Source organism: Rhinoderma darwinii, chromosome 6, assembly GCF_050947455.1.
Source record: "Rhinoderma darwinii isolate aRhiDar2 chromosome 6, aRhiDar2.hap1, whole genome shotgun sequence".
In the NCBI taxonomy this organism is placed as follows: domain Eukaryota; kingdom Metazoa; phylum Chordata; class Amphibia; order Anura; family Rhinodermatidae; genus Rhinoderma; species Rhinoderma darwinii.
In genome coordinates this window covers 2152610-2179868 of record NC_134692.1, presented here as the reverse complement: position 1 = coordinate 2179868, position 27259 = coordinate 2152610, and the positions used below count along the sequence as shown (strand labels likewise).

Genomic DNA, 27259 nt, shown 5'->3' with positions numbered 1-27259 from the left:
TCCATATATAACATCCCCTACATAATACACCGGGTACAGGCCGCCTGCTCCATATATAACATCACCTACATAATACACCGGGTACAGGCCGCCTGCTCCATATATAACATCCCCTACATAATACACCGGGTACAGGCCGCCTGCTCCATGTATAACATCACCTACATAATACACCGGGTACAGGCCGCCTGCTCCATGTATAACATCACCTACATAATACACCGGGTACAGGCCGCCTGCTCCATATATAACATCACCTACATAATACACCGGGTACAGGCCGCCTGCTCCATATATAACATCCCCTACATAATACACCGGGTACAGGCCGCCTGCTCCATATATAACATCCCCTACATAATACACCGGGTACAGGCCGCCTGCTCCATGTATAACATCACCTACATAATACACCGGGTACAGGCCGCCGGCTCCATGTATAACATCCCCCATATAATGCACATTACCCCGTATGCGATGCTGGAGGTGCAGTACCAGCTGACAGGACGTGGGGCGCTCTGGTGACGTCTCACACACTTTGGCGTAGCTCTGCAGACTGCGTGACAGATCGAACATCGTCACATTGGACTCCAGAGAGAAGAAATTCTGAACGATGAGGTTGTTACTATTGGTGTGACTGGGAATAAAGAGAAGACAAGAGAATGTCACATATAATGGCGTCTCCATCATAGAACCTCCCACAATCCTCCACTGCTGTGGAGTATAATAAAGTATGACATCATCAGTGGGCGGTGTGACATCATCAGTGGGCAGTATGACATCATCAGTGGGCAGTATGACATCATCAGTGGGCGGTATGACATCATCGGTGGGCGGTATGACATAATCAGTGGGCGGTATGACATCATCAGTGGGCGGTATGACATCATCAGTGGGCGGTATGACATCATCAGTGGGCAGTATGACATCATCAGTGGGAGGTATGACATCAGTGGGCAGTATGACCTCATTATGTCGCTCAGGTGAGGTTGTGCGCCGCTTACCTGTCACTGGTGACTGTAGACTGGTAATAACCGGAAATGATGGAGAACGAGGAATTCAGCTACGACAAGAAGATTACAGTTAGCGTCCCCTATAGACCAGATTAACCCTCTATTGTCCGTTATCGCTAATTGAAGTGATTCTTCATGACTTATTATTACCCCCTTCCCCCATAGATTGGCCAATTTGCATAACCGCACCCACACAAGATGGCCGCCCTCCCACTCACTACGTGCGCTATGTCCGCCTTGATCCGGTCTAATCTGCCGTCTTTCACATCCGCGCCGTCCAGGAAGCTCCAGGGGATCTCAATGTGTCCAATGAACGTCCTCACTGAAAGACACAAATCACCTGGACTGTGAACGAGACGACGGCGGGGACGAATATTTAAGGGAAACGCCACTATCTGCACTAATGCTGGGCTCTAGTCACACTTGCAAAAATTATATTTTTTTTTTTTACATTTTAATGTATCTGCTTAGTACAGTAAAACATAGTGTAACCCCGTGTTAGCCAGAAACAATATGCAATGTTAAATACCTTTGTGTCAAAAAAGACAGAAGTATAATAGGTGTGATCCCTTTATTGGCTGACCATAAAACTTCTATCTGCGGCTTTCAGAGCACAGAGGCCCCTTCTTCAGGCAGTTCATTTGTAATTCTCCTGAAGAAGGGGCCTGTGTGCTCTGAAAGCCGCAGATAGAAGTTTTAGGGTTAACCAATAAAGGGATCACACCTATTATACTTCTGTCTTTTTTGACACAAAAGGTATTTAACATTTCATAATGTATCTGCTGGTAAGACGGAGAGTTCTACCACACAAAGTAGTCACTAATTACCATCCCCCACACGTCTACTTTACATTGGCAGCGTTTTTTGAACATCCTTTTATTTTTCTAGGACGTTACGAGGATCAGAACTTTAGCAGAAATTTCTCGTATTTTCAAGAAAATTTCAAAAGGCCGTAATTACCGGGGCCAGGTCAGATGTGAAGCGGCTTTGAGGGGCTTAGCGCCTGTTCACATCACCGTTACCCTCCCCTTAAGGGGTTAACCTGACGGAAACCTCAGCGGAAACGATGTGAACAGACCCTTATATATTAGAAACCCCCATAAATCCCCCTATTTTGAAAACTTCACCCCTCAAAGTATTCAAAACAGAATTCATGTTAACCCTTTAGGTGTTTCACAGGAATTAAAGCAAAGTGGAGGTGAAATTTACAAATTAATTTTTTTTTCTGAAATTCATTTGTAATAAAAATTTTCTGTACCACCCGAGAAATGCAACTCAATATTTATTGCCCGGATTCTGCAGTTTTTAGAAATATCCCACATGTGGCCCTAGTGCAGTAATGGACTGAAGCACCGGCCTCCGAAGCAAAGGAGCACCTGGGGGATATTAGGGATATATTTCAGGCACCATGTCCGGCTTGAAGAGGTTTGCTGGTGCCAAAACAGTCGAACCCCCCAAAAGTGACCCCATTTTGGAAACTACCCCTAGAAAGATTCCCTGAGGGGTGTATAGTTAGCATTTTGACCCCAAAATTATTTTGCAGAATTTATTGGAATTAGTCTGTGAAGATGAAAATCGACTTTTTTTCTGCAAGAACATAGAATTTTTTCATTTTTACAAGGAATAAAGAAGAAAAAGCCCCCCAACATTTGTAAAGCATCTTCTCCTGATTACGGCAATACCCCATATGTGGTCATAAACTGCTTTGGACCCACGGCGGGGCTCAGAAGGGAAGGAGCGCCATTTGGAGCGCCGATTTTGCTGGATTGTTTTTCGGTGCCGTGTCGCATTTGCAACGCCCTGGAGGGACCAAAAGAGTGGGAACCCCCGAAAAGTGACCCCATTTGGGAAACTACACCCCTTAAGGAATCTATCTGGGGGTATAGGGAGCATTTTGACCCCACGGGTTTATTGTAGAGTTTAGTGGATTAGGCCGTGAAAATGAACATCAACATTTTTGTCCACTAAAATGTTGAATTTTTAAATTTTTATAAGGGATAAAAGAGAAAAAGCCGCCAACATCTGTAACGCGAGTGCGGCGATACCCCTCGTGGTCAGAAATGGTTTTTATTAGAGAATAATTAAAAGCTATTTTTCCCTTTGCACCGAAACACGTTTTATGAGAAATTAAACGACTTTGCAATAAATCTTAATGAGACATTTCCTATTGTTTGGTTTCTACAGCGCTCGTGCAGATCTATGTGTCTCCATGGTAACAGACAACAAATAACCCCGATGTAGTCGGATCCCGCAGTCAGACTCTCTTCCATCTGTCCCCTACTTCTCACTAGAATACATGCGGGTGGTAAGGAAGAAGTAGGGGGCTGATGGAAGAGAGTCTGATGCGGGATCCGACTACACCGGGGTTATTTGTTGTCTGTTACCATGGAAACACATAGATCTGCATAGGAGCTGTTGACACTAAGCAATAGGACATTTCTATTTTAGATGCATTGGGACAATAAAACATTTGGTTGTAGATTTATCATGTGAAATGTTGTCCAAATTAGGTGCCGCAGGTATCTGGAGGTGAGCGGGTGACGGGTGCCTGAAAGTCATGGGTGGTCACCAGCAGTGTCAGGGCCACTTCATTTCGGAGCCTCTGTGATCTCTACCATGTACCCCCCTCCCATCCCCCGCTCCATTAGTCGCTGTATTTACTTTCTTCCTTTTTTCCCCCTGGAGACATTACCGGGATACAAATCATTGCAAAAACTCCATTTATTAAGTGGCGGGTAACTCACCGAGGACGCAGCCAGCGCCCATCTCCAGGAGGTACCCGAGCGGGCACTGGCAGCTGAAGGAGCCCTTAGAATTGATGCATGTGCTCAGCGCTGGGCAGGGGCTGGAGAGACATTCATCCACATCTGGAGACAATGAGAATATAATGTACAGTGAGGTCTGATGTATACCCAGAGCGGGATCACCCCTGGGGCCAGAGCTCGCTGTGGTGTCGTCACCATGTATCACCAGCTCACATACGCAGACCATTTTTGTAATCGGGATCATGATACAGAAATCTGTGACCTGTACATGGCGGCTTTCTTCCTAAAACAGCGCCACACTTGTCCACAGGTTGTGTGTGGTACTGCAGTTCGGCCCAATTTCCTTCAATGGAGCCGAGCTGCAGTACCAGACACAGCCTATGGACCGGGGTGGCGCTGGTTCTGGAATAGAGTAGCCAGGTTTTGCTGATCCTGGACAAGCCCTTTACACTGGGGGATGAAGGGTCATTGCTGATGGGTTCTCATGGGTCACACGCGCTCTCCTGCCAACACCCCAAAGTCTCACCTGTGCTGCAGAGGTCACCGGTCCAAGCTGCGGGACAATCACATCTGTAGCTTCTCCAATCCCCACGTTCCACACAGAGACCCCCGTTGTGGCAAGGACTGGGGGAGCAGAGACTCGCTGGGAATGGAAGAGAGTGGGTAAAGACAAGGACACGAGGGAGCCCAGAAGATGGAGGTAACGCAGCGCACGTCTCACCTGCCGCGGTGGGGGGACTGGTGGCGGCCGCGGAGCTCACAGGCGGTGCGGTGCTCGGAGGGGGAGGAAGGATCTTCTTGCCTGTGGTGCTGCCTGCGGTGTCCGGCCTTGGAGTCTCTGTGTTGAGGTCCATTCGGGGGGTTCCCTCGGGCGCGACCTTCATGTTGGGGTCACCAGTGGTCGGTGTTGAGCTTCCAGGTCCCGTTGTCCTATGATGCGGCTTCTCCGGCGTGGTGTAATGCGGTGATGGAGTCAGCGGGATGTTGGTGGATGTTGTAGAAGGAACATGATCTGCGCTCTGGGTTGAGGCTCCGATGAGACGCGTTCCCTCCGTGGACCGCCACGTTGTCGCTGTTTGCGTTTCCTCTGTTGGTTTGGATGTTACTTCTGGGATTGTTGTTGTCTCATCATACGATCTCCTCTCAGTGGTCACAAGGACGGTCTCGGGAGTGACGGCTGGTGACGTGTTGTTGGCGGTCTCGGCAGGCGGTGATGTAGAGGGAAACGTCTCGTTCTTCTCTCCTGGAGTTGATTCTGTAATGAGGGGCAGCGATGAGGACGGTGACCCCGGGGTGGAGGACGGGGCTCCCGCGGGGGGAGAAATCTCGGGGGTATCAGTCTTTGGTGACGGTGAAACTGAGGAGCGGGCTGCGGAGACTAATGTGGAAGAGACGGGGGGCGATGAGGAGAGCGCTGACGGCGTCTGGTGGGACTGCGGTGTTACGTCTCGGGGAGGTGATGAAGATGTCGCACTAGTGGTGGCAGCCAACGACCGCCCAGAAGATGAGGACTCCACACCGGGCAATGAGGCGTCAGAGGGCGACAGATCCATGGATGAATTGTTAGAGGGGATGCCCGTAGTCTTCGGGTCGCTGGTTGTGTTGGGCACAGTAACGGGGACACTGGTGAATGGGAACGTAGAATTGGACATGTGAGAGGTGGGGGACGGGTACGTGGTCACCACATATGACGGGGTCTGGAGCGGGTAGGTCCCGGGCACTGATGCTCCAGACTGGGAGGACGTATTCCTGCCCTCATCATCCTCGGTGGAGTTCCTATTATCCGCCGCTGTGGTCAGTGAGTGCTGGGTGATATTCGCGGTGTTGCCGGATTTTTGGCCCCCGGTGTTTGTTGGATAGGTGTTGGGAATCTCCGTTATGTCGGAGAAGTTGCTGGTGACGGATAAGAGGGTCCTGTCGCCTCCTCGGGGGGTGGAGATGTGCGTCGTGTCCATGTGCGGCGTCCTCTTGTTCAGGTGTCTCTGTGTCGCTGATTTCTCGGTGACTCCGGGAACTGCAAGAAGAAAATAGAAACCGAGATGTAATTGTGTGATAGAGATGAAGGGGATCCTGCCTCCGGCACCAAGTCATGAACAGAATGCCAAAAGAACAGTGAAGACCGACACATAGACAGAGTAAGGCCGTGTTCACACGATTAACAAAATATGTCTGATAATACGGAGCTTCAAGGGAAACAGCTCCTGATATTCAGTTTGAGCAACTCGCGTTTTTCACAGCGTTTTAGACGGCCGTTTTGGAGCTGTTTTCAATGGAGTCAATGAGAAAACGGCTCCAAAAACGTCCCAAAAGTGTCCCGCATATAATGTATATAAGTGTCCCGCATATAATGTATATAAGTGTCCCGCATGTAATGTATATAAGTGTCCCGCATATAATGTATATAAGTGTCCCGCATATAATGTATATAAGTGTCCCGCATATAATGTATATAAGTGTCCCGCATATAATGTATATAAGTGTCCTGCATATAATGTATATAAGTGTCCTGCATATAATGTATATAAGTGTCCCGCATATAATGTATATAAGTGTCCCGCATATAATGTATATAAGTGTCCCGCATGTAATGTATATAAGTGTCCCGCATGTAATGTATATAAGTGTCCCGCATATAATGTATATAAGTGTCCCGCATATAATGTATATATGTGTCCCGCATATAATGTATATAAGTGTCCCGCATATAATGTATATAAGTGTCCCGCATGTAATGTATATAAGTGTCCCGCATGTAATGTATATAAGTGTCCCGCATGTAATGTATATAAGTGTCCCGCATATAATGTATATAAGTGTCCCGCATATAATGTATATAAGTGTCCGGCATATAATGTATATAAGTGTCCCGCATATAATGTATAGAAGTGTCCCGCATGTAATGTATATAAGTGTCCCGCATGTAATGTATATAAGTGTCCCGCATATAATGTATATAAGTGTCCCGCATATAATGTATATAAGTGTCCCGCATATAATGTATATAAGTGTCCCGCATATAATGTATATAAGTGTCCCGCATATAATGTATATAAGTGTCCCGCATGTAATGTATATAAGTGTCCCGCATATAATGTATATAAGTGTCCCGCATATAATGTATATAAGTGTCCCGCATATAATGTATATAAGTGTCCCGCATATAATGTATATAAGTGTCCCGCATATAATGTATATAAGTGTCCCGCATATAATGTATATAAGTGTCCCGCATATAATGTATATAAGTGTCCCGCATGTAATGTATATAAGTGTCCCGCATATAATGTATATAAGTGTCCCGCATATAATGTATATAAGTGTCCCGCATATAATGTATATAAGTGTCCCGCATGTAATGTATATAAGTGTCCCGCATATAATGTATATAAGTGTCCCGCATATAATGTATATAAGTGTCCCGCATATAATGTATATAAGTGTCCCGCATGTAATGTATATAAGTGTCCCGCATGTAATGTATATAAGTGTCCCGCATATAATGTATATAAGTGTCCCGCATATAATGTATATAAGTGTCCCGCATATAATGTATATAAGTGTCCCGCATATAATGTATATAAGTGTCCCGCATATAATGTATATAAGTGTCCCGCATATAATGTATATAAGTGTCCCGCATATAACGTATATAAGTGTCCCGCATATAACGTATATAAGTGTCCCGCATATAACGTATATAAGCGTCCCGCATATAACGTATATAAGCGTCCCGCATATAACGTATAGAAGCGTCCCGCATATAACGTATAGAAGCGTCCCGCATATAACGTATAGAAGCGTCCCGCATATAACGTATATAAGCGTCCCGCATATAACGTATACAAGCGTCCCGCATATAACGTATACAAGCGTCCCGCATATAACGTATACAAGCGTCCCGCATATCACGTATACAAGCGTCCCGCATATAACGTATACAAGCGTCCCGCATATAACGTATACAAGCGTCCCGCATATAACGTATACAAGCGTCCCGCATATAACGTATACAAGCGTCCCGCATATAACGTATACAAGCGTCCCGCATATAACGTATCAAAGCGTCCCGCATATAACGTATACAAGCGTCCCGCATATACCGTATACAAGCGTCCCGCATATAACGTATACAAGCGTCCCGCATATAATGTATATAAGTGTCCCGCATATAATGTATATAAGTGTCCCGCATATAATGTATATAAGTGTCCCGCATATAATGTATATAAGTGTCCCGCATATAATGTATATAAGTGTCCCGCATATAATGTATATAAGTGTCCCGCATATAACGTATATAAGTGTCCCGCATATAACGTATATAAGCGTCCCGCATATAACGTATATAAGCGTCCCGCATATAACGTATATAAGCGTCCCGCATATAACGTATAGAAGCGTCCCGCATATAACGTATAGAAGCGTCCCGCATATAACGTATAGAAGCGTCCCGCATATAACGTATATAAGCGTCCCGCATATAACGTATACAAGCGTCCCGCATATAACGTATACAAGCGTCCCGCATATAACGTATACAAGCGTCCCGCATATCACGTATACAAGCGTCCCGCATATAACGTATACAAGCGTCCCGCATATAACGTATACAAGCGTCCCGCATATAACGTATACAAGCGTCCCGCATATAACGTATACAAGCGTCCCGCATATAACGTATACAAGCGTCCCGCATATAACGTATCAAAGCGTCCCGCATATAACGTATACAAGCGTCCCGCATATACCGTATACAAGCGTCCCGCATATAACGTATACAAGCGTCCCGCGCGTAACGCATACAAGCGTCCCGCGCGTAACGCATAGAAGCGTCCCGCGCGTAACGCATAGAAGCGTCCCGCGCGTAACGCATAGAAGCGTCCCGCGCGTAACGCATAGAAGCGTCCCGCGCGTAACGCATAGAAGCGCCCCGCGCGTAACGCATAGAAGCGCCCCGCGCGTAACGCATAGAAGCGCCCCGCGCGTAACGCATAGAAGCGCCCCGCGCGTAACGCATAGAAGCGCCCCGCGCGTAACGCATAGAAGCGCCCCGCGCGTAACGCATAGAAGCGCCCCGCGCGTAACGCATAGAAGCGCCCCGCGCGTAACGCATAGAAGCGCCCCGCGCGTAACGCATAGAAGCGCCCCGCGCGTAACGCATAGAAGCGCCCCGCGCGTAACGCATAGAAGCGCCCCGCGCGTAACGCATAGAAGCGCCCCGCACTTCTTTTGACGAGGCTGTAATTTTGCGCGCCGTCTTTTGACCGCTCGTCTGCACAGAACATCGTAAGACACATTACATGCAATAGGCAGATGTTTGCGACGTATTGGAGCCGTTTTTTCAGGCATAAAACGCCCCCATTACGCCTGAGACGAGGTCGTGCGCTCCCTGACAATGCAAAGATGTAGATCCATAGGCCATTAGGAGGATCCAGAGCCTGTGGGGGTTCACGGCCCCCCATGCCCGGTGGCACCGATATCAGGGGGAGGAAACAGAAACCGGATCATAAGTCGCACCAAACAGAACCGGCAGCACCAGAAATAGGAAACCAGGACGGGCGCCGGCGAATAACGATCCATGGACTCATTTATTTATTTTTGGTGCTGTCACTTGAGGGGCAGATATTTAGTTTCTTCCTGACTTTTGACTCCTGTCTTCTACTTTCCACCCTGCACTGAGATTAGATTGTGAGCTCCTGGGTCAGGGATGATGGGAGTGATACATTGTATGTGAGATTAGAATGTTAGCTCCTGGGTCAGGGATGATGGGAGTGATACATTGTATGTGAGATTAGATTGTGAGCTTCTGGGTCAGAGATGATGGGAGTGATACATTGTATGTGAGATTAGATTGTGAGCTTCTGGGTCAGAGATGATGGGAGTGATACATTGTATGTGAGATTAGATTGTGAGCTCCTGGGGTCGGGGATGATGGGAGTGATACATTGTATGTGAGATTAGAATGTTAGCTCCTGGGTCAGGGATGATGGGAGTGATACATTGTATGTGAGATTAGATTGTGAGCTTCTGGGGTCGGGGATGATGGGAGTGATACATTGTATGTGAGATTAGAATGTTAGCTCCTGGGGTCGGGGATGATGGGAGTGATACATTGTATGTGAGATTAGAATGTGAGCTCCTGGGGTCGGGGATGATGGGAGTGATACATTGCATGTGAGATTAGATTGTGAGCTCCTGGGTCAGGGATGATGGGAGTGATACATTGTATGTGAGATTAGATTGTGAGCTCCTGGGTCAGGGATGATGGGAGTGATACATTGTGTGTGAGATTAGAATGTTAGCTCCTGGGTCAGGGATGATGGGAGTGATACATTGTATGTGAGATTAGAATGTTAGCTCCTGGGGTCGGGGATGATGGGAGTGATACATTGTATGTGAGATTAGATTGTGAGCTCCTGGGTCAGGGATGATGGGAGTGATACATTGTATGTGAGATTAGAATGTTAGCTCCTGGGGTCGGGGATGATGGGAGTGATACATTGTATGTGAGATTAGAATGTGAGCTCCTGGGGTCAGGGATGATGGGAGTGATACATTGTATGTGAGATTAGATTGTGAGCTCCTGGGTCAGGGATGATGGGAGTGATACATTGTATGTGAGATTAGAATGTGAGCTCCTGGGGTCGGGGATTATGGGAGTGATACATTGTATGTGAGATTAGAATGTGAGCTCCTGGGTCAGGGATGATGGGAGTGATACATTGTATGTGAGATTAGATTGTGAGCTCCTGGGGTCGGGGATGATGGGAGTGATACATTGTATGTGAGATTAGAATGTTAGCTCCTGGGGTCGGGGATGATGGGAGTGATACATTGTATGTGAGATTAGATTGTGAGCTCCTGGGTCAGGGATGATGGGAGTGATACATTGTATGTGAGATTAGAATGTTAGCTCCTGGGGTCGGGGATGATGGGAGTGATACATTGTATGTGAGATTAGAATGTGAGCTCCTGGGGTCAGGGATGATGGGAGTGATACATTGTATGTGAGATTAGATTGTGAGCTCCTGGGTCAGGGATGATGGGAGTGATACATTGTATGTGAGATTAGAATGTGAGCTCCTGGGGTCGGGGATGATGGGAGTGATACATTGCATGTGAGATTAGATTGTGAGCTCCTGGGTCAGGGATGATGGGAGTGATACATTGTATGTGAGATTAGATTGTGAGCTCCTGGGTCAGGGATGATGGGAGTGATACATTGTATGTGAGATTAGAATGTTAGCTCCTGGGGTCGGGGATGATGGGAGTGATACATTGTATGTGAGATTAGATTGTGAGCTCCTGGGTCAGGGATGATGGGAGTGATACATTGTATGTGAGATTAGAATGTTAGCTCCTGGGGTCGGGGATGATGGGAGTGATACATTGTGAGATTAGATTGTGAGCTCCTGGGTCAGGGATGATGGGAGTGATACATTGTATGTGAGATTAGATTGTGAGCTCCTGGGTCAGGGATGATGGGAGTGATACATTGTATGTGAGATTAGAATGTGAGCTCCTGGGGTCGGGGATGATGGGAGTGATACATTGCATGTGAGATTAGATTGTGAGCTCCTGGGTAAGGGATGATGGGAGTGATACATTGTATGTGAGATTAGATTGTGAGCTCCTGGGTCAGGGATGATGGGAGTGATACATTGTATGTGAGATTAGAATGTTAGCTCCTGGGGTCGGGGATGATGGGAGTGATACATTGTATGTGAGATTAGATTGTGAGCTCCTGGGTCAGGGATGATGGGAGTGATACATTGTATGTGAGATTAGATTGTGAGCTCCTGGGGTCGGGGATGATGGGAGTGATACATTGTGTGTGAGATTAGATTGTGAGCTCCTGGGTCAGGGATGATGGGAGTGATACATTGTATGTGAGATTAGATTGTGAGCTCCTGGGGTCAGGGATGATGGGAGTGATACATTGTATGTGAGATTAGATTGTGAGCTCCTGGGTCAGGGATGATGGGAGTGATACATTGTATGTGAGATTAGAATGTGAGCTCCTGGGTCAGGGATGATGGGAGTGATACATTGTATGTGAGATTAGATTGTGAGCTCCTGGGGTCGGGGATGATGGGAGTGATACATTGTATGTGAGATTAGAATGTTAGCTCCTGGGGTCGGGGATGATGGGAGTGATACATTGTATGTGAGATTAGATTGTGAGCTCCTGGGGTCGGGGATAATGGGAGTGATACATTGTGTGTGAGATTAGATTATGAGCTCCTGGGGTCAGGGATGATGGGAGTGATACATTGTATGTGAGATTAGATTGTGAGCTCCTGGGGTCGGGGATGATGGGAGTGATACATTGTATGTGAGATTAGATTGTGAGCTCCTGGGGTCGGGGATGATGGGAGTGATACATTGTATGTGAGATTAGAATGTTAGCTCCTGGGGTCGGGGATGATGGGAGTGATGCATTGTATGTGAGATTAGATTGTGAGCTCCTGGGGTCAGGGATGATGGGAGTGATACATTGTGTGTGAGATTGGGAGATTAGATTGTGAGCTCCTGGGGTCGGGGATGATGGGAGTGATACATTGTGTGTGAGATTGGGAGATTAGATTGTGAGCTCCTGGGGTCGGGGATGATGGGAGTGATACATTGTATGTGAGATTAGAATGTTAGCTCCTGGGGTCAGGGATGATGGGAGTGATACATTGTATGTGAGATTAGATTGTGAGCTCCTGGGTCAGGGATGATGGGAGTGATACATTGTATGTGAGATTAGAATGTGAGCTCCTGGGGTCGGGGATGATGGGAGTGATACATTGTATGTGAGATTAGAATGTGAGCTCCTGGTGTCGGGGATGATGGGAGTGATACATTGTATGTGAGATTAGATTGTGAGCTCCTGGGGTCAGGGATGATGGGAGTGATACATTGTATGTGAGATTAGAATGTTAGCTCCTGGGGTCGGGGATGATGGGAGTGATACATTGTATGTGAGATTAGAATGTTAGCTCCTGGGGTCGGGGATGATGGGAGTGATACATTGTATGTGAGATTAGAATGTTAGCTCCTGGGGTCAGGGATGATGGGAGTGATACATTGTATGTGAGATTAGAATGTGAGCTCCTGGGTCGGGGATGATGGGAGTGATACATTGTATGTGAGATTAGAATGTTAGCTCCTGGGGTCAGGGATGATGGGAGTGATACATTTTCATGGTCTGATGATTGATTCTCCTTTCTGCAGTAATTCTGATATTAGGACGGGGGTCTCTATAATAATGGGACGGTACAATGTGCAGTCGGATGGGGCAGTGGGTATGAAGCTGGGGGCATTGAGGGGTTAATCCTCGGCCGGGCTGTCGCCCTCTATTAATACACTGGATTCCGCACATACTGGGTGTTACCAGGAAATACCAGAGCAAATCTCCTGTCTCTGCACTTACAGCTCAGCCTGATAACAGCTCCAAGTCCCCATCATCTGTCAGATGGCACATCACAGCGCCCCCTCCTGGCAGCGAGGGTGTAATGCTGCAGGATAAAACTGAAGAACACTGCAACTGCAGACTGACGGGGGAGCAGGATTGTTAAACATGTGAATCGTCATAATCAGTTAAACTGACAGTAAGCAGAGATCTTGAAAAATGATGAAGAAATGAAACACAATGGGGGAATTTCTGGAGTAGAAAAGCCGCAAAGGGCCCAAGAGTGGATATTTGGATTGAACATTGTGACTTTTGCATTTTAAGCCGCCCTCGCCACTTTTGGGTAAATGGGCGTGGCTTAACAAAAGAGGTGGGGCCACTGCAGCCTAACAAAGATCTTATCATTTACAGCAGCCCCGAACCTGCCCCCAGAGGTCGCCGCCGCCTCTTCCCCGACCCGTACGACAATAAAAAAATGTTAAAAAAAAACAGTTTACTGCGCTCACCGCTCCGATCTTCAGCATAATGCGGAGGGGACCCGGAGAGAAGGGGCGCGGCGAGGCGGGTAGACATTTTTTATGTCAGATGCGGGGGGATTGGATGGTGAGCGGCCGCGGTCATTACATCACAATTGTGATGTACCGAAAAATAACTAAAAAATGGCGTTCACCTTTTAATAAATGTGTCGCATCTTACGCCAGTGAATTGTAATATTAATAGTGGATGAAACGCCGGTCCTAATAAATCTCAACCAATAATACAGAAAACTGGACACCGGCCCTTTAAAGTGATCGCCTGGTAATCGCATATTACTGAAGACCCGCCCTCTCACCCTCAGGAAACCACTGATTGGCTTGAAAAGTGCAGAATATAAATCATTTATGTAAATATTTCCACTCTGGGCGGAGTTTAGTAGTCACATGACATTGTGCACCTGACAACTGACTCCCATGTAGGATCGGTAATTACCAAGTGGCTGACACCTATTTACTTCTGTGGGAAAATATGTGTCATAGAGATAACAGCCAGGAGTTGTCCTGGGGGAGGGGCTGAAACACGCTATGGGAGGAGCAAAGATGTGGAGACTGAAGGACGAGCGTTCACTGATGACTGGAGGGTTCCTGACTTCTCACGATTTGCGCATCATGATGACGATGATTGATAATGATGAATATGATGACGATGATTGATGATAATGATGATAATGATTGATAATGATGACGATTGATGATAATGTTGATGATAATGATGATGATTGATGACGATGATTGATGATAATGACGATGACCGATGATGATTGATGTTGATGATGATGATTGATGATAATGATGATGATTGATGATAATGATTGATGATGATAATGATAATGACGATGATTGATGATAATGATGATGATGATTGATGTTGATGATGATGATTGATGTTGATGATGATGATTGATGTTGATGATGATGATTGATGATAATGATGATGATGATTGATAATGATTGATGATAATGTTGATGATTGATGTTGATGATGATGACGATGATTGATGATGATGATGATTGATGATGATAATGATGACGATGATTGATGATTCGCTGACGATGATTGATGATGATGATTGATGATGACGATGATTGATGATGATTGATGATGATGATGATGATTGATGATGATTGATGATAATGATGACGATGATTGATGATGATGATTGATGATGATTGATGATTCGCTGACGATGATTGATGATGATGATTGATGATTGACGATGATTGATGATGATTGATGATTGATGATGATTGATGATAATGATGACGATGATTGATGATGATGATGATTGATGATGATTGATGATAATGATGACGATGATTGATGATGACGATGATTGATGATGATTGATGATAATGATGACGATGATTGATGATGACGATGATTGATGATGATTGATGATAATGATTGATGATGATAATGATGACGATGATTGATGATGATGATGACGATGATTGATGATGATGATGATTGATGATGATTGATGATAATGATGACGATGATTGATGATGATGATGATGATTGATGATGATTGATGATAATGATTGATGATGATAATGATGATGATGACGATGATTGATGATGATTGATGATAATGATTGATGATGATAATGATGACGATGATTGATGATGATGATGATGATGATTGATGATGATTCAATAGTTTTTTTTATTGAACAGTTTTGTAAAATAACAACAATACAATCACAGTAATTATTAGACAAACATTGGCCCGTGTTCAAACCCACATTACATGACTGTCCTGATGACGAAACTCCTACAGAATATAAAGCAAATAAATGCAATCGTATCAAAATAGTAACTATCATTGACATCACATTACTTGTAGACTGATGATGATTGATGATGATTGATGATGATGATTGATGATTGATGACGATGATTGATGATGATTGATGATGATTGATGATATTGATGATGACTGATGATGATTGATGACGATGATTGATGATAATTGATGATGATTGATTTATGATGATGATGATGATGATGATGTTGGGGGTCATAACAAGATGACACTTTGGGATCACAGAAGCCGCTCAGATTCAGTTTGGAGACGGGGGATGGGATGTTTTCCCAGTAATGAGTCAGTAAATTGGAGTTTTCCTTCTATCATTAGACGAGGCCGCGGTGACTGAGCGAGGGGAGAAGATCGGTGGTGTCATGTAATATTATATGTATCCAGCAGAGACGTAGCAGCGGCTCAATGTGATATAATGTGATGTAGCCCTGTATCCAAATAATGTAATATTGTAATCTGTGTAACATTGTATCCGTGTATCTAAGCTGTGTAACGTTGTACCCGTGTATCTAAGCTGTGTAACGTTGTACCCGTGTATCTAAGCTGCGTAACGTTGTACCCGTGTATCTAAGCTGCGTAACGTTGTACCCGTGTATCTAAGCTGCGTAACGTTGTATCCGTGTATCTAAGCTGCGTAACATTGTATCCGTGTATCTAAGCTGCGTAACATTGTATCCGTGTATCTAAGCTGCGTAACGTTGTACCCGTGTATCTAAGCTGCGTAACGTTGTACCCGTGTATCTAAGCTGCGTAACGTTGTACCCGTGTATCTAAGCTGCGTAACATTGTACCCGTGTATCTAAGCTGCGTAACATTGTACCCGTGTATCTAAGCTGCATAACATTGTACCCGTGTATCTAAGCTGCGTAACATTGTACCCGTGTATCTAAGCTGCATAACATTGTACCCGTGTATCTAAGCTGCGTAACATTGTACCTGTGTATCTAAGCTGTGTAACATTGTATCTGTGTGATGAGACTTTAGACCCGTGTGACCATTTTTTTGCCCCCCGCCAGGTCAGTAAATGGGTCGGTCCGGACAATGCGCTGCGCACAGACAATGGAGAAGCAGCGATTCCGTTACATAAAGCGTCTTTTTGGCTGGTCGCGGCGTCATGGATCCCTGAGAGGCGCCATTGTTATACGCAGGGACGATCGCCTCACGTACAAGACATGGACCTGACTTTCCCAGCTCGGCCGCACAATGGCTGCTTTGTCCTGGATGGTAACGGGACATCGATATCCTCAGGATTCTCACACAAGACATAATGACCCCTCCCCCGACCGCGCCGGACACGACAGGTGCCGCCTGATCTGTGCCCATAAAGATATCGCACTTTCCATACCAACCTGTACTGGCAACGTGGCGCAAAGAGACGGCGAAATCGCACCCGTTACATCGCGGGCATTAACCGGACACACGGCTCCAGGCGAGAGGGACAAGCGGCGCACAGACCAGCGGGAGGGACGAGCGGCGCACAGATCAGCGGGAGGGACGAGCGGCGCACAGACCAGCGGGAGGGACGAGCGGCGTACAGACCAGCGGGAGGGACGAGCGGCGCACAGACCAGCGGGAGGGACGAGCGGCGTACAGACCAGCGGGAGGGACGAGCGGCGTACAGACCAGCGGGAGGGACGAGTGGCCCACAGATCAGCGGGAGGGACGAGCGGCGCACAGACCAGCGGGAGGGACGAGCGGCGCACAGACCAGCGGGAGGGACGAGCGGCGCACAGACCAGCGGGAGGGACGAGCGGCGCACAGACCAGCGGGAGGGACGAGCGGCGCACAGACCAGCGGGAGGGACGAGCGGCGCACAGACCAGCGGGAGGGACGAGCGGCGCACAGATCAGCGGGCGGGACGAGCGGCGCACAGACCAGCGGGAGGGACGAGCGGCGCACAGACCAGCGGGAGGGACGAGCGGCGCACAGATCAGCGGGAGGGACGAGCGGCGCACAGACCAGCGGGAGGGACGAGCGGCGCACAGATCAGCGGGAGGGACGAGCGACGCACAGACCAGCGGGCGGGACGAGCGGCGCACAGACCAGCGGGAGGGACGAGCGGCGCACAGACCAGCGGGAGGGACGAGCGGCGCACAGACCAGCGGGAGGGACGGGGGGCAATTCTCAGTATCTGTATTATTCTGTGTGTATATATATATACACTGCACAGTACAACTTCTCTTGCCCGCTCCGGGGGCCACAGTCGCTCTTTTCTCGGTTGCATATACAGCTTCTATTTTCGTCCTCATGTTGTGTCTGGATTATGGCGGTCGGTGACTGAGCAGCAGGTTTGGCGCTTCCTCCCACGTACACACGAGTCAGGGCTGGTTAATGTCACCCGTCGCCCACCCCCGACGCTGCTGTGACAGGTGCAGAACGCAGTTATCAGTGGCGTTTAATCCAGGTGGTGGCGCTGAAGGAGTTAATGCCGGGTCATGTAAGAGGATTAAGCGGCATCCGTGGGCGGCCGGGGGTAAGAGCGCAGACGTCTGCCAGGGGCTCAGCGTCCAGGACAGGTGGAGCCGGATTATGAAACACTGGGGCGAGAGTGACAGTGACGGCGATCCGTAACCAGGAGCAACATGGCCGCCTTATATGTAACCGGAGCCGACAGCGGCAAATCCAAGTGTCAGCTGCTGCGCCACATCTGACAGAACTTATTATGGAAGCCGAGCAGGAGAACATCCCGCCCACGGCGCCGTACACGCCGGCAGCGCACATTTCACGCTCCGTGGTTTTCTACACATGCGGAATCTTTCAAAGAAATGTTTAAATCGTCATTTGCGGAAGTTCCGTATTTTCTAGCACGCGACGCAGAATATTCGGAGCGGCCGTGATCACGTGACTGGAAACACAGATTCATCTGATGATCTGCAGTCTGCGTGAGCGGGAAACGGCCGCCATGTTGGAGTGAGACGCTGCCCATAGCCGGTCTGAGACGGATCGTGACCCCCCCCTTTTAGCCTGGTTGCCCCCTCATCCTCGTGTCGTTATAATGTTTATACATCAGGAAGTCGCTCATCGACTCTTCTGTCCCGTATACTCCAGCTCCGGCGCCATCATATATAAATAGAGAGGGAGGGGCAGGAAACAGGGGCCCCGGGGACACAGGTAATTCTTGTTATTGTACATTATTCTGCATGTGCCCGCCGCATCCTGCTCAATACCCCAAGGTGGGCACCAGACAAATTCTTGACAGGACAGGTGAGGCAGTACTGCGCAGACGCAGGACAGGTGAGGTAGTACTGCGCAGACGCGGGACAGGTGAGGTAGTACTGCGCAGACGCGGGACAGGTGAGGTAGTACTGCGCAGACGCAGGACAGGTGAGGTAGTACTGCGCAGACGCGGGACAGGTGAGGTAGTACTGCGCAGACGCGGGACAGGTGAGGTAGTACTGCGCAGACGCGGGACAGGTGAGGTAGTACTGCGCAGACGCAGGACAGGTGAGGTAGTACTGCGCAGACGCGGGACAGGTGAGGTAGTACTGCGCAGACGCGGGACAGGCGAGGTAGTACTGCGCAGACGCGGGACAGGTGAGGTAGTACTGCGCAGACGCGGGACAGGCGAGGTAGTACTGCGCAGACGCGGGCAGGTGAGGTAGTACTGCGCAGACGCGGGACAGGCGAGGTAGTACTGCGCAGACGCGGGACAGGTGAGGTAGTACTGCGCAGACGCGGGACAGGTGAGGTAGTACTGCGCAGACGCGGGACAGGTGAGGTAGTACTGCGCAGACGCGGACAGGTGAGGTAGTACTGCGCAGACGCGGGACAGGTAAGGTAGTACTGCGCAGACGCGGGACAGGTAAGGTAGTACTGCGCAGACACGGGCAGGTGAGGTAGTACTGCGCAGACGCAGGCAGGTGAGGTAGTACTGCGCAGACTGATGTGCGGAGCAGTGATATCATCAGTCATACACAGGGAGCAGTGACGTCATCAGTCATACACAGGGACAGGCTCTGTCAGCAGAATATGGGCACTGTTTATGGCAGCCTGTTAAAGTTGTAATCTGCTGCTCCCCAAACACCAAGCTTCATCTGAACACGGAAAGTCTCAGTCTAGACAAGATCAGGCCCTTTACCCTTCAATGACCACAGACAGTCACATTGCCCATCGGCCCAGAGGAGCCATACTGGCCACATGCATGACCTCATAGACGTGTGATGTCACCTCATCCTGTAGCCACGCCCCCACAATGCTTCCTGACTATTGTTACTCCGCATCCTGTCGGCCTCGCTGTTCCTGGTGCTTTATCCTCTATAAATTATTAGAATTATAAAAATATGAGAGGACCGAGAGTTTATATAGAACCGGGGCCCTGAGTACAGATCTGACCGGGGCCACAACTGCCCGCAGTCTCCGTGTTTATCACTTGTTCTCACAGGTTCCCCCACAGCTGAAATACTAAGAGAATAAAGGCCCATTAGACATCATTGATCATTGATCGGCGCTGGTTTGCTCCTGTCACGCGGAGCTGTGGATGGGGATCAGCGCTCGTTACTCAGATCCCTCGTCCCCATACATTATCATCATGTCGGCGGCGCGGCTCCTGTTCACACACCAAGATGCGCCGCCGACAACCAGAATATTTCACTTTATTAATACGATACGACCGGCAGGTGATTGAGCGTTTCCTCGTTGATCTGGTGATCGCTGATCTGTTTACACAGAGAAATTACCGGCAACGAGCGCTCTGTGATCTAATGATCTGCCCGATAATCGCCCCGTGTAAAAGGGTCTCAACTAAACCAAGTGTTTGTGTGTGAGATGGAGATTAGATTGTGAGCTCCTGGGGTCAGGGATGATGGGAGTGATACATTGTGTGTGAGATAGGTAGATTAGATTGTGAGCTCCTGGGGACGGATGATGGGAGTGATACATTGTGTGTGAGATAGGGAGATTAGATTGTGAGCTCCTGGGGACGGATGATGGGAGTGATACTTTGTGCGTGAGATAGGGAGATTAGATTGTGAGCTCCTGGGGACGGATGATGGGAGTGATACATTGTGTGTGAGATAGGGAGATTAGATTGTGAGCTCCTGGGGACGGATGATGGGAGTGATACATTGTGTGTGAGATAGGGAGATTAGATTGTGAGCTCCTGGGGACGGATGATGGGAGTGATACTTTGTGCGTGAGATAGGTAGATTAGATTGTGAGCTCCTGGGGTCAGGGATGATGGGAGTGATACATTGTACGTGAGACGTAGATTAGATTGTGAGCTCCGGGGGACGGATGATGGGAGTGATACATTGTGTGTGAGACGGAGATTAGGTTGTGAATTCCTGGGGTCATGGTTGATGGCAGATATTCTATAGCACGGTATATACTTTCTATTGAGGATTATTGCCGGTCAGTGAGGAGAAGGAGCTCATCCCTGACATCTAGAATTGTGTCCGGTAGGACAGTGCAATATAGTATAAAGAAACAGTAATATATAGCATAGGTCCTATATATGTCATGCAGTATTGTATAGTATAGGTCCTATATATGTCATGCAGAATTGTATAGTATAGGTCCTATATATGTAATGCTGTATTGTATAGTATAGGTCCTATATATATGTCATGCTGTATTGTATAGTATAGGTCCTATATATATGTCATGCTGTATTGTATAGTATAGGTCCTATATATATGTCATGCAGTATTGTATGGTATAGGTCCTATATATGTCATGCAGTATTGTATAGTATAGGTCCTATATATATGTCATGCTGTATTGTATAGTATAGGTCCTATATATGTCATGCTGTATTGTATAGTATAGGTCCTATATATGTCATGCTGTATTATACAGTATAGGTCCTATATATGTCATGCTGTATTGTACAGTACAGGTCCTATATATGTCATGCAGTATTGTATAGTACAGGTCCTATATATGTCATGTTGCATTATATAGTATAGGTACTATATATGTCATGCTGTATTATACAGTACAGGTCCTATATATGTCATGCTGTATTATACAGTACAGGTCCTATATATGTCATGCAGTATTGTATAGTACAGGTCCTATATATGTCATTCTGTATTATACAGTATAGGTCCTATATATGTCATGCAGTATTGTATAGTATAGGTCCTATATGTCATGTTGTATTATATAGTATAGGTCCTATATATGCCATGCTGTATTATATAGTATAGGTACTATATGTCATGCTGTATTATACAGTACAGGTCCTATATATGTCATTCTGTATTATATAGTATAGGTCCTATATATGTCATGCAGTATTGTATAGTATAGGTCCTATATATGCCATGTTGTATTATATAGTATAGGTCCTATATATGTCATGCAGTATTGTATAGTATAGGTCCTATATATATGTCATGCTGTATTGTATAGTATAGGTCCTATATATGTCATGCAGTATTGTATAGTATAGGTCCTATATATATGTCATGCTGTATTGTATAGCATAGGTCCTATATATGTCATGCTGTATTATACAGTACAGGTCCTATATATGTCATGCAGTATTGTATAGTATAGGTCCTATATATGTCATGCAGTATTGTATAGTATAGGTCCTATATATGTCATGCAGTATTGTATAGTATAGGTCCTATATATATGTCATGCTGTATTGTATAGTATAGGTCCTATATATATGTCATGCTGTATTGTATAGTATAGGTCCTATATATATGTCATGCAGTATTGTATGGTATAGGTCCTATATATGTCATGCAGTATTGTATAGTATAGGTCCTATATATATGTCATGCTGTATTGTATAGTATAGGTCCTATATATGTCATGCTGTATTATACAGTATAGGTCCTATATATGTCATGCTGTATTGTACAGTACAGGTCCTATATATGTCATGCAGTATTGTACAGTACAGGTCCTATATATGTCATGTTGCATTATATAGTATAGGTACTATATATGTCATGCTGTATTATACAGTACAGGTCCTATATATGTCATTCTGTATTATACAGTATAGGTCCTATATATGTCATGCAGTATTGTATAGTATAGGTCCTATATATGTCATGTTGTATTATATAGTATAGGTACTATATATGTCATGCTGTATTATACAGTACAGGTCCTATATATGTCATGCTGTATTATATAGTATAGGTCCTATATATGTCATGCAGTATTGTATAGTATAGGTCCTATATATGTCATACTGTATTGTATAGTATAGGTCCTATATGTCATGCAGTATTGTATAGTATAGGTCCTATATATGTCATGCAGTATTGTATAGTATAGGTCCTATATATGTCATGCTGTATTATACAGTATAGGTCCTATATATATGTCATGCTGTATTGTATAGTATAGGTCCTATATATGTCATGCTGTATTATACAGTATAGGTCCTATATATGTCATGCTGTATTGTACAGTACAGGTCCTATATATGTCATGCAATATAGTATAAGTCCTATATATGTCATGATGAACAGGAGAAATATACGAGGCACTCACCGCAGTGGCAATAGAAAGGATTTATTTGAACAGATCTCGGTCAATGATGATGTGAACGATTGTATTATATATTGTATTATATAGCATATGTCCTATATATGTCATGCAATATAGTATAGGTCCTATATATATGTCATGCTGTATTATATAGTATAGGTCCTATATGTCATGTTGTATTATATAGTATAGGTCCTATATATGCCATGCTGTATTATATAGTATAGGTCCTATATGTCATGTTGTATTATATAGTATAGGTCCTATATATGCCATGCTGTATTATATAGTATAGGTCCTATATGTCATGTTGTATTATATAGCATAGGTCCTATATATGTCATGCTGTATTATATAGTATAGGTCCTATATGTCATGTTGTATTATATAGCATAGGTCCTATATATGTCATGTTGTATTATATAGTATAGGTCCTATATGTCATGTTGTATTATATAGCATAGGTCCTATATGTCATGCTGTATTATATAGTATAGGTCCTATATGTCATGTTGCATTATATAGTATAGATACTATATATGTCATGCTGTATTATACAGTATAGGTCCTATACATGTCATGCAGTATTGTATAGTATAGGTACTATATATGTCATACAGTGTTGTATAGTATAGGTCCTATATATGTCATGCAGTATTATACAGTATAGGTCCTATATATATGTCATGCTGTATTGTATAGTATAGGTCCTATATATGTCATGCTGTATTGTACAGTACAGGTCCTATATATGTCATGATGAACAGGAGAAATATACGAGGCACTCACCGCAGTGGCAATAGAAAGGATTTATTTGAACAGATCTCGGTCAATGATGATGTGAAGGATTGTATTATATATTGTATTATATAGCATATGTCCTATATATGTCATGCAATATAGTATAGGTCCTATATATATGTCATGCTGTATTATATAGTATAGGTCCTATATATATGCCATGCTGTATTATATAGTATAGGTCCTATATGTCATGTTGTATTATATAGCATAGGTCCTATATATGTCATGCTGTATTATATAGTATAGGTCCTATATGTCATGTTGTATTATATAGCATAGGTCCTATATATGTCATGCTGTATTATATAGTATAGGTCCTATATGTCATGTTGTATTATATAGCATAAGTCCTATATATGTCATGTTGTATTATATAGTATAGGTCCTATATGTCATGTTGTATTATATAGTATAGGTCCTATATATGTCATGCTGTATTATATAGTATAGGTCCTATATATGTCATGCTGTATTATATAGTATGGGTCCTATATGTCATGCTGTATTATATAGTATAGGTCCTATATGTCATGCTGTATTATATAGTATAGGTCCTATATGTCATGCTGTATTATATAGTATAGGTCCTATATGTCATGCTGTATTATATAGTATAGGTCCTATATGTCATGCAGTATTGTATAGTATAGGTCCTATATATGCCATGCTGTATTATATAGTATAGGTCCTATATATGTCATGTTGTATTATATAGAATAGGTCCTATATATGTCATGCTGTATTGTATAGTATAGGTCCTATATATGTCATGTTGTATTATATAGAATAGGTCCTATATATGTCATGCTGTATTATATAGTATAGGTCCTATATATGTCATGTTGTATTATATAGAATAGGTCCTATATATGTCATGCTGTATTGTATAGTATAGGTCCTATATATGTCATGCAGTATTATATAGTATAGGTCCTATATATGTCATGTTGTATTATATAGAATAGGTCCTATATATGTCATGCTGTATTATATAGTATAGGTCCTATATATGTCATGTTGTATTATATAGAATAGGTCCTATATATGTCATGCTGTATTATATAGTATAGGTCCTATATATGTCATGCTGTATTATATAGTATAGGTCCTATATATGTCATGTTGTATTATATAGAATAGGTCCTATATATGTCATGCTGTATTATATAGTATAGGTCCTATATATGTCATGTTGTATTATATAGTATAGGTCCTATATATGCCATGCTGTATTATATAGTATAGGTCCTATATATGTCATGTTGTATTATATAGAATAGGTCCTATATATGTCATGCAGTATTGTATAGTATAGGTCCTATATATGTCATGCAGTATTATATAGTATAGGTCCTATATATGTCATGTTGTATTATATAGAATAGGTCCTATATATGTCATGCTGTATTATATAGTATAGGTCCTATATATGTCATGTTGTATTATATAGAATAGGTCCTATATATGTCATGCTGTATTATATAGTATAGGTCCTATATATGTCATGCTGTATTATATAGTATAGGTTCTCACATATATATAGGACAGTATAGCACAGTATAGTTTTGTATGCTTTAGTTTATAGGTTCTGCCGTACATTATTTGGAGAGCACTCACCTGAACTTGTCTGTGTAATCTCCATCCCCTTCCAGTCCGGTTCTGATCTATAATATATGTGAGGTCCCAGGTGACGTTCTGTTTGTCCCGGTTCTACAAGCGTCCAGATCTTTCCTGTATCAGTACTAAATGATGGACTGTCAGTTCTGTTGGGTTCTGATGTGGGGTTAAGGTCAGTTCTGTTGGGTTCTGATGTGGGGTTAGGGTCAGTTCTGTTGGGTTCGGATGTGGGGTTAGGGTCAGCTCTGTTTGGTTCTGATGAGGGTCCGGTGTCAGATCTGTTGGGTTCTGATGGGGGCCCGGTGTCAGTTCTGTTGGGTTCTGATGTGGGGTTAGGGTCAGTTCTGTTTGGTTCTGATGAGGGTCCGGTGTCAGATCTGTTGGGTTCTGATGGGGGTCCGGTGTCAGATCTGTTGGGTTCTGATGGGGGTCCGGCGTCAGTTCTGTTGGGTTCTGATGTTGGGTTAGTGTCAGTTCTGTTGGGTACTGATGAGGGTCCGGTGTCCGTTCTATTGGGTTCTGATGGGGGTCCGGTGTCAGTTCTGTTGGGTTCTGATGGGGGTCCGGTGTCAGTTCTATTGGGTTCTGATGAGGATCCGGTGTCAGTTCTGTTGGGTTCTGATGAGGATCCGGTGTCAGTTCTGTTGGGTACTGATGGGGGTCCGGTGTCAGTTCTGTTGGGTACTGATGGGGGTCCGGTGTCAGTTCTGTTGGGATCGGTTGAGGTCCGGGGGGGATCTCTCACTTGGATCTCTTTGGGATCTGCAAAAGAAAGTTCTGAAGATCCGAGTCCATGGTGTTCCGTCATTAACCCTTCCCTCCCTGCAGAGGCGTCTTGTGGAGGCGCGGGGGTCCCGGCTGCGGTGCTGGTCCCCGGTTCTGGTCCCCATGTCAGTCTATGCGGGCGGCTATCTGCAGGCGGACTCCGGCTCATGTGTCCGGGCGTCCCAGGCGTGGACCATTCACTCTCCGGACGAGCTAAAGCAGAGCGGGCGGTGCCCAGGAGCAGAACAGCCCGGAGCAGCAGCCGGGGGCCGGGGAGCATCATGCAGGAGCGGCCGCAGAGGACGAGGAGCTCCCCGGAGCGGGCTCACAAGCCAGGGGCAGCCGGGGAGACAGCAGCATGGAGCGGTCACTGAGAGCAGACTGACCGGGGAGGGCGGAGAGAGGGACGGAGGGAGCAAGAGCCGGCCCACCGCGGGGACAGAGCCGCCCCCAACACATCCATCTATAGGGGACACAGAGAGGACAGAGCCTTCCCCAACACATCCATCTATAGGGGACACAGAGAGGACAGAGCCACCCCACAACACATCCATCTATAGGGGACACAGAGAGGACAGAGCCACCCCCAACACATCCATCTATAGGGGACACAGAGAGGACAGAGGCACCCCACAACACATCCATCTATAGGGGACACAGAGAGGACAGAGCCACCCCCCCAACAATCCATCTATAGGGGACACTGAGGGGACAGAGCCGCCCCAAACATCCATCTATAGGGGACACCACGGGGACAGAGCCGCCCCAACACATCCATCTATAGGGGACACCGAGGGGACAGAGCCGCCCCAACACATCCATCTATAGGGGACACCGAGGGGACAGAGCTGCCCCAACACATCCATCTATAGGGGACACTGCCGCCCCAACACATCCATCTATAGGGGACACCGAGGGTACAGAGCCGCCCCAACACATCCATCTATAGGGGACACCGAGGGGACATAGCCGCCCCAACACATCCATCTATAGGGGACATAGCCGCCCAAAACACATCCATCTATAGGGGACGCCGAGGGGACAGCCATTCCAAACACAGCTATCTATAGTGGACATCAGGGTA

The 27259-nt window shown here is 45.7% G+C and overlaps 1 protein-coding gene across 1 annotated transcript in view; it reads right to left on the bottom strand.

Annotated features, from left to right (window-relative positions):
* Nucleotides 1-26534, bottom strand: part of HEG1 (heart development protein with EGF like domains 1) — a 56873-nt gene extending 30339 nt beyond the window's left edge. The window contains exons 1-7 of the mRNA XM_075829012.1: nucleotides 25411-26534; nucleotides 4500-5792; nucleotides 4305-4421; nucleotides 3758-3880; nucleotides 1232-1335; nucleotides 1005-1063; nucleotides 468-637 (exon numbers count right to left, since the gene is read on the bottom strand). Of these exons, the coding sequence (XP_075685127.1) occupies nucleotides 468-637; nucleotides 1005-1063; nucleotides 1232-1335; nucleotides 3758-3880; nucleotides 4305-4421; nucleotides 4500-5792; nucleotides 25411-26458 (2914 nt within the window). The 5' untranslated portion in view covers nucleotides 26459-26534. The remainder of the gene's footprint in view (nucleotides 1-467; nucleotides 638-1004; nucleotides 1064-1231; nucleotides 1336-3757; nucleotides 3881-4304; nucleotides 4422-4499; nucleotides 5793-25410) is intronic.
* Between the last annotated feature and the right edge of the window lie 725 nt (nucleotides 26535-27259).